Below are 11,120 nucleotides of genomic sequence, written 5' to 3' on the forward strand. Positions count from 1 at the left end.
GGTAATGCACTTTGAAGTGGCTGCAGAAGAAGAACATGAACAAATCTGACATTCTGCATTCGATTATTTTGGTCTTGTTCGAGGTCCCATACAAGAAGTGATCAAGTTTGTGACAGCAGCAACCATAGCAACTCCTGAAACCGCTTACTAAAGCCACCAAAGCCGACTTTTTCCATTATGTCACGCTTGCTTCTAGCGCATCGATTATGTAGCAGGTGCTTTTTGCGCGGACTTCCGTTTTTGTCTCCGCGTGCCAAGCCGCGGAAGACTGACAGCGTTTTATTGCTGGCACAAAGACGTTGTTTCGTGGAGTTCGCCTTTGGTAAAAACCAGGCGAAAACGCGCATTTGGGTGTGTGGTGTTGGTGTAGGCTTAGTTTTAGCTGTGGGGCTAAAATACAGCCATGACTCTTTCGAAAGTTCATGTGATGATAACGTCAGTAAAGCAGAAAATCCGTACAAAGATGCAATCAAAAGGAGCAGAGATCTGCTGGAGCGGATAAAGGTAGGTGGCGAGGTGAGGTAGCCCTGTAAGAATGCCTGGTGGATTAATAACTCTAAATACCACCTTTAATCAACTTTCCATGTTTCATCAGACTGAGTTTGGAGCTCCTGGTCTGGTAGTCGGAGTTTCTGTGGATGGTGTTCGGGTTTGGTGTGAAGGTTGGTGAGGTGCACAAATACAGACCAAAAATTAAACCACACTCCAGAATAAGCATTAATGCAACGACTAGATGAACAAAGCCTTGGGGGTACAAGCTGGTACACAAATTATGGCGTTTTATTGTTTAACTTGTGCAGGAGCTAAACATGTTATTGTTTGTAGACCAAATGATCAGATTTAATTTAAACATTTAAAAATGCTGGTCTGTGTTGGTTCTATGTTTGTGAGAAATAGACAAGTCTCTTAGTATAAATGCTTGCACATGTAGTTCTACCCTAAATATTATAATAATAATAATAATAGCCTTTATTGTCATTGTACAGGATACAACGAAATTGGAGTGCCACTCCCTTGGTGCACAATAATACTTCTAAATATAAAGGTCCCCTAAAACAAAACAATAGTAAGTACAATATATGCCGAATAGCACACTATATACAGAATAGCAGCTACCATATCATGTAAAAAATGGCATTAGAATAGCAGCGTAATAGTTGACAGTGACCTTGACAGTCGCTAAGCAGTTTTAATTGTTTTTATGCTTATTTACTATAGAGATCGCCCTGGGAAAGAAGCTATCCCTGAATCTGTTTGACCTGGTTTTATGTGACCTGTACCGTTGACCTGATGGTAATAGTTGAAAGACGTGATTGCTGGGGTGAGATTGGTCCTTGATGATATTGCTCGCTCTGCTGAGGTACCGAGATTTTGCAATGACCTCCAGGCTGGACAGAGAGCAGCCAGTGATCTTCTGGGCTGTGTTGATGACCCTCTGCAGTACTTTCCTGTCTGCAGCTGAGCACCCTGCATACCTGCTGTTATGCAGTACGTTATGATGCTTTCTATGGTGGCTCTGTAGAAAGTAACCAGTAGCCTCTCCTCCAGGTTGTTCCTCCTGAGCACTCTCAGAAAGTGGAGACGCTGCTGGGCCTTTTTTTTACCACTGCCGTGGTATTTGCTGTCCAGGAGAGATCCTCAGAGATCTGCACGCCCAGAAACCTCATGGAGTGCACCCTCTCCACACAGTTCCCATGAATGTACAGTGGGGCCGGGTCTGCTCTGCCCTTCCTGAAGTCGAAGATAATTTCTTTAGTTTTCGTGGTGTTCAGTTGGAGGTTATTTACTGAACACCACTCCGTCAGTCTGTTGACCTCATCTCTGTAGTCCGTCTCATCCCCCTTCGAGATGAGTCCGACTCTAAAGTGATCAGAGTGGGAAGGGAAAGAAAACTAGACCACTTAATTAGATATTGTTGCTGAATTTCTTTTAAGAAAAACAGCATTTATTTCTGTTTGTAATTGCAATTAATACAAGTTTAATGTTTTAACAACCACTTTATTTCAAACTCTCATGTTCTATTTATCACCGAAGCATAAACTTCTCATTAGCATTGAAATAATAATTTTGGGGGTGGATTTCAGAAAAAGGAATTCAGGAAGTGGAAAACAGTTTTACAAACAGGAAAATATATTCAATAATGTTTTTGAATGCTAACCAAATTAGCTGTGGCTTTCCAAAGGGTTCAAATGAAGGCAACTGGACTTCTTTGGATGGGAAGCTGTTTCGCTTCCCATCCGAGGAGCTTTGTCAATTCTAACTGGAACATGGGAGAGTCAAGCTTATAAACTGTAGCGGTCTATTTTTATTTAACGAGCCAAAACTACTCTAGGTATCCCGCCTCTCCATCCCCTGATGAGGCATCCAGCTGTGGCTTCACATAAACTAGAAAAATACATTTTTCATTTGCACAATACTCAGTCCTATTTGGATGCAGACCTAATAATAAATCAGTTTACACTGGGTATCAAGCGGGTGTGGTTCTGCATAAAAGTCACAGTTTAAGGTCATTAATGATGTATTAATTTATACTTTTTGTATAATAAATTCAGGGATGGGTTATGCTGATTTGGAGAACCGCATCCCATGTGCTCCGGAAACAGTGATGCGAATTGCCAGCGTGAGTAAGGCGCTCACCTCCGCCGCTGCTGCTCGACTGTGTGAGGCAGGAAAACTCGATCTTGACGTCCCCGTCCAGAAATATGTCCCAGAGTTTCCCCAGAAGCAGTTTGATGGACAAGATGTAAGCCAGCGAATAAAATTGTGAATTAGAATTCTGCTGCTGTGTCAGATTTAATATTTGTTTCTCTTTTTCAGGTCACAATAACTTCTCGTATGATTCTGTCACATCTGAGTGGCATACGGCACTACGAGAAGGATGCAAAGAAAGTCAAGGAGGAAACGGAGAAAGCAAAGCGACTTCTAAAGCCACCGGGTAAAGACGGAGAGAACGCGAGTTCGTCTGAAAAGATGAACGAAGTTTCAACGGATCAGGAATCTAAAAGTAAAGACTCCAGTCAAGCTAGAAGGAAAAGGGAGTTTGAGCACGAGGAATACTACTTGAAGGACAACTTTGAAAACGTCATTCAGTCCTTGGATCTTTTTAAGGATGACCCTCTCATTTTCAAACCTGGTACAGACTTGTTGCATTAAAACACAAAATAAAACACTTGAAGGTTTGCGTATTGATGAGGTGGGTTTATGCTTTGCTACATATAGGCACCACTTTCCTGTACTCTACTCATGCCTTCACTCTGCTGAGCGCCGTCTTGGAGCGGGCTGCTGGTCAGCATTTCCTGGATCTAATGATGAACCTGTTCCGTGAGCTGGGAATGCTCAACACTGTTCCCGATGAGAACGGTCCGATAATTTACCACCGCTGCAGGTGACGTTTTCATTTCTGTGAAGTTTAACACTGTCGGATCTAATAGAAAGTTCATTTTACTCACTGATTCTCCTTCACAGGTTTTATTGCCTTAATAAGAGAGGCCGTGTTGTAAACTCCCCGTACGTGGACAACTCCTACAAATGGGCCGGAGGAGGCTTCCTCTCCACAGCTGGAGACCTGCTGCTCTTTGGGAACGCTCTGCTTTATAGCTACCAGGTGGCCTTCCTCGAGGACACCGAGGGCTTACTCCCGGGTTTCCTTAAACCCAAAACGGCTTTAGATCTATGGGCGCCTGTCGACAAGACTGAGGCCAGCTGGGACAAGGATGGACTTTATGCCCAAGGCTGGTTGGTGGTGGAGAAACTGCAAAGATTTGGCCAATGCAGGAAGCGCAGACACTACGTGTCACACACGGGGGGAGCTGTGGGGGCCAGCAGCGTTCTTCTAGTGTTACCCAGCGAGGAGCTAGACCAACGACGGGGGGTGACCCCTGTCCTCCCACAAGGGGTGGTGGTCTCCATCATCACCAACATGCAGTCTGTAGGGCTGAACCCCACCGCGCTGAAGATTGCACATGAGTTCGACAAAGCTAGAAGTGTGAAGGTTTGCAGCTAATTTATCTAGTTTTTAAAATCTGTGTTGTCACCTAGTCTTGGACCATAACTCTGTCGCGAGTTGTAAATGTGTGCAATTATTAATTTCATAGGACTTTAAAATGACTTTTAGTTCTTTTCTTGAGGAAAATCCAAACTCCTGTAGGAAGAGGGTTTTTTTTCCAGATTTGTATTTTAAAATGTTTTTCAGTCTTAAATTAGGATCAAGAAAAGGTTTTCACTTTGGATTGTGAGCTACTTTCGTTGTTCGCCGCTGCTTCTGTAATATTAGGGGTCCGGTGCTAGGGAGCCTGAACTTTGGCTGATACTTTAGCCTTTTCTGCCCAGGTATGTATTTACTGCATTGATGGCATGTTTGGGATTGTTGTCACACTGAAAAATGAAGTGTGTTGACTTTCAGCTAACACCTTGTGTAATTTGGAATTCCTCAGCCTTTTGTCCTTTTCTAACAATAGTTTCTTGACACCCATTTCTCAGCTGAAATCTTTTCTGACAAGACCGATGTCATAAAGGCAGGATTTTTAATTCTTACCATTTCTTACACGACTATCAGATACTGTTCAGTAAATTATTTGGCTTGACCATTATTTTAGTTTCCAAACGTGTAAGTCCCTCTACATTTTAAAGCTCAAACTGCTCCACGCTTTTACAAATTGTGCATTGTTAGATTTGTGGAGGATGCTGCTTTATTTATTATTTTATTTTTGATATGGTCTGCTTGTAGCAAAGTCACTAAATGTTCAGACGTATGCTGCCATTTTCTAACGGAGTTGTTCAACATGCTGTGCTTTTAGCCTTAAAGTCTGACAATTTCTTTGAAGGAGACTGATGTGTGAAAAAACTTGAATGCTTTATTTAATTTCCTGCGAGTTGTTTTGAAGGAACAAAAACATTTTATATTTACATATGTTTTATTCACACTTAATCCCGTTGTTAAAGGGAGTTCCTGTTTAGTAGAACACCAACACACTCCCCTTGGGTCTGTTTAGAATAACTTCATTCGTGTGTTTGGGTTTCAGGAGGCAGCTGCAGTACAAACCCCATATTCACAGGGAGATGGTAACTTCTGCCACTGTGCAGCCCTTTTATACACAGTTATGCAAAGTTAATGTTTTATAATTGCATCCCCAGGAACCAGGTCTATAAATAGTGTGAACAGAAATCAGCCTCTCGCCACACCCAAACCTGTTTTTTATGAGGCAGATGTCCATGCAAACAAGCATTGTAAATGATAATTATGGGACATGACGTGAATGCTAATGGAGCTGTCACACCTTTCATCTCCAGTTTTTCATCCATCCATTTTCTACCCCTGCTTGTCCATGCAGGGTTGCAGGGGGCTGGTACCTATCTCCAGCAGTCTGTAGGTGAACAGGAGGGGTACGCCCTGGACAGTTTGCCAGTCCATCACAGGGCACCAGGACAGGCCTAACAACTAGGCACACACACAGTTTTAAAGTCATATTTGTGAACTGGGATGATGCTGGAGTGCCTAGAGAGAACCCACACATGCACAGGGAGAACATGCAAACTCCATGCAGAAAGACCCCATGGTTGGTAATCAAACTCAGAACCTTCATGATGTGAGGCTACAGCACTAACCATTGTTCCATTCTGCAGCGCTCCAATGTTTCATCCAAACCTTTTCTCCAACTTACTTTCATTTTCCTGTAAGTGGCTAATTGTTTCTTCACCTGTAGAAGCAACAATGAAAGAAAGTCTTATGCTTGATTTTACAACCTTTTAAATGACTAAGTTGGCTTGTGCAGCTTTACAAATCAGAAAAAATATGGATGTGCAGAATTTACAGTTTTTGTTTCTTGACCTGAAAGACTTTCTTCCACCAGGGGGAAGCAGTTAGTTGACTTGAAATGTTACCTGGGATGAAAGCTTTTTACAAAGCAGCATGTTTTTTTTTTTTTTGGGGGGGGGGGGGGGGGGGGGTTGTTTGTTTTGCATTTTCTGCTTCTGCTAAGCTGGAAATGCAGGAACAGGGGTGAAAATGCATAGCAACATTTTAGAACATAATTGATTACGTGCATAACTCCACAAGTGTTCATTCATAGTTTTGATGCCTCCAGTGAGACTCTACCATTGAGAAGGGTTGTCCAAACTTTTGACCTGTATATATATATATATATATATATATATATATATATATATATATATATATATAGTTTATGTCATAATTTTACATAAATTGACAAAAACTCACTTGTGATGTGCAGTTTATACAAATCAGAAGATGCATATTTTCAACTGTCACTTTTTACTGTAAAATCTTTGGTTTCTGCTCCTGTTGCCATGAAAGTATTTAGGTGGTGTCAGTTGAATTGTGATAATAGTTTAAAGCTTTTTTATGAAGTCTTGCTTTTTTGTTTCGACTGTTTATACAATAATCAGAATTTTTTTTAATTGTAGTCATTTGAGTGAAACTCACACACCATGAATAAAGTTGGAAACAGCCTAGTTTCAGCTGATTGGAAGACGTTTCCTCATTCCTGTCATGTTGATCTGATTTTTCAATCTTCCAAAAACCACAACAGCCTATGGCGCTGTCCTTATGTGAACTAATAAAAAAAAACTAATTTCCTATTTATATCATACTGTTTATGCATGAATGAGTGGAAATCATTGTTATTGTCCAGGTTTGCTCTCTATTTCCCTTTATTATACTGGTTCAAGTGTGATTTTATGGCACCATTAAATTGGTTGAACCTGCACACTTTAATTCTAGTTTCGAGGTTGAAACTACAGTGACAGTTAGGAAAAGAGAGGTCACGGTGACAAGTCCAGACAATTTCAGCAAAGACTGGTGGATGGTGTCAGGTTCAAAATGAATGTGGGAGTAAGAATGAGGCAGGAACTGTGGTTGTAAATGAAATGCTGACGGTTAGAGTCAGCAGAAGCTGTCAGACAGGATTTATGTTTTTAAAAAGTAAGAATGTCACAATCAAATATCAAAGATTCATGCATTAAAATATTCAGCTAAACCAGATGTTCAAAAGGGTGCCATCTGGATCTACGGTTCTCAAACCTTTCAGCTTCAGACCCACAAAACAGCAACCAAGACGTGATCTTTAATTTGAAAACAGGGTTTTCAGGGTTTGAATAATTCAGGACACAAAGAAAAATGCATCAGCTTTTCACATATATCCACTTATAATAGTTTGGTTGAGTTTTTATAACAATTATGCAGTAAATATAGCTTCATATATATTCATTGCTGCTATAAAGTGTATATCTAACTTTAATTGTGACAGAACTATAATAAATTTCATCACTGCTATATAGCCAATAGTTCTGTCACAATTAAAGTGAATTTCCTTTAGATATACACTTTAAATATATTGAAACAAACATTTAGAAATGTAATTTAGCTGCAGTAACTACCTCCATCCTTGCCTTGTAGTCGAAGACCTTTTTGTCCCAACTACATGTTGTTGTTTCATATTGTTTGCTTTTATGCCTTTTAGCTGAAAAACACACAAAATCTCATCAGAGGATTCATCAGCAGTCAGAACTTTGTTGTACGTCCAACATGTTAAACCAGCATGGTATTACCATTGTTTGGTTCTTTTCTAAACACAGAGTGTTGATGAGTTTTTACCCTTTTTAGCTGACAAGTTTCGGCTAACGCTGTATTCATCCGCTGATGCATCGGCGGTGCTCTGACGATGGCTGCAGTGTTAGCCAAAACTTGTCAGGTAAAAAGTTAAAAACACATCAATACTCTGTGTTTTGAAAGGAACCAAACAATGGAATTTGATGGATCGCACCGAATGAACGTACATGATATTATTTTGTATGACATCGAACACAGTTGTAATAGAGAAAAATAAATTTGCATTTATAAGAAATTTTATGCCCAGGGTTTAATTTTCCATTCCTATTGACTCAGATTTGGGTGGCTGAGCTTTGGGTTAGGGTTAGGCAGTAATTTCTTTATTATTTTAGATATTTGAGAGAAATGAACACACTGTGAACAAACATAGGGCTAGCCCACAGATGACCCTTAAATTTTTTGCTGGATGATTTCCTCCTTTGTCCTATCCAAATCTGTGAGTCTGCCTTTATGTGAACTGATGAAAAAAATAAAACTGCCACTTTCAGCTGGACTGTTTATGCATGATTGAGGTCATCATTGAAAGTGTCGAAATAAAAAGCTAACTTTATCCCACCTTTCTATGCTTCCCTCTCTCGTTCTCCCGTTTACACTGGTTTAAGTGTGTTTGATGGCTCCATTGTGTTGTTTAATCTTTTTCGTGTTTTACTATTTTTATATAGAAGGGAAACAGGGACGCTAGTTGCACTTTGGTGTTTAGTTTTGTTTTTTCTATTTTTGCATCTACTCCTATTTTTCCAGCTCCTGCAAAAATTTGAAATTCCAAAATAAAGTTTTTAGAACTGTGGTTGTGAAGGAAATGCTGACCGTTATTGTCATCAGAACGTTGCTTAAAACAAAGTTCACACAATCAATTGAACAAGAAACAGTAATGCGTTTAAACATTCACACAAAGTATTTAATCAAACCAAATACTCACAGTTGTATGTTACATTATAGTTCTTCTGACCCCATAAAAGCGTATGCTTACATTTCCTACAGCTCTAGATAAACATGTTGAAATGTGATTTAACTGCAGTAGCAAGCGCCATCCTTTCTGTATGTTTGTTTTCTATTTTAGTTGCATATTATGACATTTTGTAGCTAAAAATAAAATAAAATAAAAAACAGAAATCATAAATATATTTTGACATTTAGGGCCAAAATAGTAGTTTTTGTTCATTACAGGTTGAATACGGAACAATTTCCTATCATTATTTTTTTATTATTACATCCGCGGGGCATTTAGAGGTGTGCAGAGTGAAGGTACAGTATTTTCTTTAAAAGCAAGAATCTAATATTTATTTTGACGGCCACAACACTGGGTTTATGTTTACATCTACAGGCCAATAGAGGGCACCATTGCGGGTTGCCAAGCAGTTCGAACGGCACAGTGAAGCTGGGACTGTGGAAAATCGTGAATTCTGCAAGCCAGCTGCTTCTGAGCCCAGAAGATGTCATTATCCTTCTCAGAAGAGGAGTAACAATAAAAGATCTAAAACCAGAGTGAGTTTAGGTAAAGCCTATGGACCCAATAAAAAAGTTAACATTTCGGCAGTGAATGACCTTGTTGCATTGTTGCAACTACAACCTCCTCACACTAGATGTCGCTTTAGCGTTCGTGTTCCATTATTCAACCTTTAAGTTTGACAAGTTGTTCAAACAAATTAACGTCAATTTTATTTGATATGAATACTAAAGTATATACACACAATTTGTAAAAACAAATTTAAAAAAGGAAAACAGATTAGCATTTCTGATAAAGTTTATACTCCTGCTTTCCTGTACTCTTGTTGGCTCTGTTGGCTCTGGCCTCTGGATTTTAAAATCCTGTAGAAATAAAACCAACAATAGAAAAATGATGTTTTATTCATTCAAACCCAAATTCTAAAACACCCAGGAGTAAAACATCTGGTGGGTTTATGTACCTGTACACACGGTAGATAAGAAATACCAGCACCACTGAGATGAGGATGGCAAGGAGGATGACGGCTGCTAATAACCCTGTGTTTGTTTCATCCAGAGACTGGTTAAAGAGGTACAGCTGATCACATCTGCTTCCTTTATAACTTTCAGTGCATCTAAGGTGAGAAAGTAGGGATTAAAGCAGGAAATGGGACAACAACAGTAAACTCTGAGGACAAATGAGTGATTTTTTTATAAAACTTACACGCAGGATAGTGAATCCATGGAGGGTATTTTATAACATGTAGCTCCATTCATGCAATAAGTGGCCTCCTGCACGTCACAAGGCTTTCCATGTTCTACAGAGGTAAATCGTTTAAATAAAGTCAGCTGAAATGGGATTACCATTTAAACCATTAATTTTTGATTGATAGTATACCTGCCATCGTTAAAAAGGTCGTCTTCTTGCTGTCTCAGCCTTTCATGTAAAACAAAACTCCCAGGAAGTGATGAGTCACCTCTAAATAAAAAAAATGGGTCAGAGATGTTAAATTCCATTAATGACAACTATTTAGCTATGATGAACCTTGAGAAGATTTATAAACCAGAGTTTAGTTTTATGACAGATGCTTGAATTAAAAAAAGAAACAAACTCGCTCTTACCAGCTGACGAAATCACCTCTTTAGGTGTTTAACACAGGTCGTGAGGAAAAGCTGAGTGACGTTCGGATGTCTGAAGAGTTTTGACTTCTGGGCGGGGTCTTGTGGAAAAGAATGTAGCGATGGCAGTTCATCTGCTTTGAGAATGTCAAGTGAAATACCAAGATGCCTCCCTCAGATAGCTGTCTCTTATTGGTGCTTTGCAGTGTCCTGGTGCGTAAACTCTTCACACATGAGAGGTTTAAATGCTTTGATTCTGATCACTCTTACTACACACGTGGGCTAATGGGGTTTGTTTTCCCCTTTAAAAACTCAAGTCAGACAGGGGACGTGTTGAGAACGACTCTGTTTGGCTTGTGAACGTAACCTTTCTGGGTTTGGTAAGAGACGTGAATGATTGGCACGTTCAAAAGGCATGAATGGAATCGTGAGAACATTTGGTTGTCAGACAAAACATCACATTACTTCCTTTCAGTGTGATAATTACTTTTCTTTGCTCAGAACCGTTAGCTGATTCATCAACAAGCTTCTGTTAATCTTCACGCCTTCAACTGGTGTTAAATTTAGCTTTTAAATAGTTGAAAGCTTCCTCTGTGATTAACTATTGGGATGAGGTCAGCTGTTAATGATAAGGCTGCAGTTATTTTTGGCATGCTGGTTGTAATAAAGACTAAATGTAAGTCTGACACAAACTGGTTTTGGAGAAAAAATGTAGAAGATGTCACAAGTTTAAGACATTCCTTTACTTTCTGTTTTGAGATGGACTAAAATTAAACTGTGAAAGTTTGGGTGTGTACTCTGCACCCTGGAGGGATTTGAGAGAAATATTGTTCTGTAGCACTGAGAGGCACAGTAGTTACAAAAAAGACTAAAATGTTGACACACTAATGTATGAACAGGGGGACCGCACAAAATCACTCTAAAGCCTAATTTATACTTATCTGTCTGT

At 39.6% G+C, this 11,120-nt stretch overlaps 2 protein-coding genes across 3 annotated transcripts; one reads left to right on the forward strand and one right to left on the reverse strand.

Moving 5' to 3' along the window:
• The first annotated feature begins 9 nt into the window (after positions 1–9).
• Positions 10–6,606, forward strand: lactb (lactamase, beta). 2 transcript variants are annotated; one of them, XM_015964471.3, is made up of 6 exons: positions 10–516; positions 596–662; positions 2,553–2,743; positions 2,818–3,133; positions 3,220–3,385; positions 3,466–6,606. In XM_015964471.3, exons 1-6 carry the CDS (start codon positions 178–180, stop codon positions 4,001–4,003), a joined length of 1,617 nt encoding a protein of 538 aa, XP_015819957.1. In that variant the 5' UTR covers positions 10–177; the 3' UTR covers positions 4,004–6,606. The 2 variants fall into 2 exon arrangements, with proteins under 2 accessions (XP_015819957.1, XP_015819958.1); XM_015964472.3 differs by having other exon boundaries at positions 13–504.
• Positions 6,607–8,980: 2,374 nt separating this feature from the next.
• Positions 8,981–10,246, reverse strand: LOC107388774 (pro-neuregulin-4, membrane-bound isoform). The gene is made up of 5 exons (XM_054733085.2): positions 10,175–10,246; positions 9,951–10,031; positions 9,777–9,870; positions 9,535–9,687; positions 8,981–9,436 (listed from the first exon to the last, which is right to left on the reverse strand). The coding sequence occupies exons 2-5, from the start codon at positions 9,955–9,957 to the stop codon at positions 9,373–9,375; spliced, it is 318 nt and encodes a 105-aa protein (XP_054589060.1). The 5' UTR covers positions 9,958–10,031; positions 10,175–10,246; the 3' UTR covers positions 8,981–9,372.
• Positions 10,247–11,120: the final 874 nt, after the last annotated feature.

Source organism: Nothobranchius furzeri, chromosome 4, assembly GCF_043380555.1.
Source record: "Nothobranchius furzeri strain GRZ-AD chromosome 4, NfurGRZ-RIMD1, whole genome shotgun sequence".
NCBI classification, from domain to species: Eukaryota; Metazoa; Chordata; class Actinopteri; order Cyprinodontiformes; family Nothobranchiidae; genus Nothobranchius; species Nothobranchius furzeri.